We start from the raw sequence: 314 nt of genomic DNA, 5'->3' as shown, positions 1-314 counted from the left end.
CCGGGCTGCCCGCTCCCTTCTCCAGGCCGGAGCCGATAAAGACGCCCAGGACAGCAGGGTCAGGCCGCACAAAGAAACCCAGGCGTGGGAAAGCACGAGAGCGCTGGAGCCCACACAGCCGGGGGAGGGTCCGAGGTCGCGGAGGTGGGTCAGGAGAGCCAGCCCCTGGGCGTGGCCCCCGCGGGCCTCACCCCTGGCTCTTTCTCCCCGCACAGGAGCAGACGCCACTGTTTCTGGCGGCGCGGGAAGGAGCGGTGGAGGTCGCCCAGCTTCTGCTGGGGCTGGGGGCGGCCCGAGGGCTGCGGGACCAGGCG

General features: G+C 72.3%; 1 protein-coding gene across 1 annotated transcript in view; it reads left to right on the top strand.

The window, feature by feature from the left end:
* Positions 1 to 314, top strand: part of NOTCH4 (notch receptor 4) — a 27,376-nt gene that overhangs the window by 25,712 nt on the left and 1,350 nt on the right. Inside the window, 2 exon segments of the mRNA XM_027774134.1 lie at positions 1 to 58; positions 216 to 311. Of these exon segments, the coding sequence (XP_027629935.1) occupies positions 1 to 58; positions 216 to 311 (154 nt within the window).

This window comes from Tupaia chinensis, unplaced genomic scaffold, assembly GCF_000334495.1.
Source record: "Tupaia chinensis unplaced genomic scaffold, TupChi_1.0 Scaffold000403_1, whole genome shotgun sequence".
In the NCBI taxonomy this organism is placed as follows: Eukaryota; Metazoa; Chordata; class Mammalia; order Scandentia; family Tupaiidae; genus Tupaia; species Tupaia belangeri.
The sequence above is the reverse complement of the archived record's forward strand: the minus strand, read 5'-3'. Positions and strand labels throughout refer to the sequence as shown.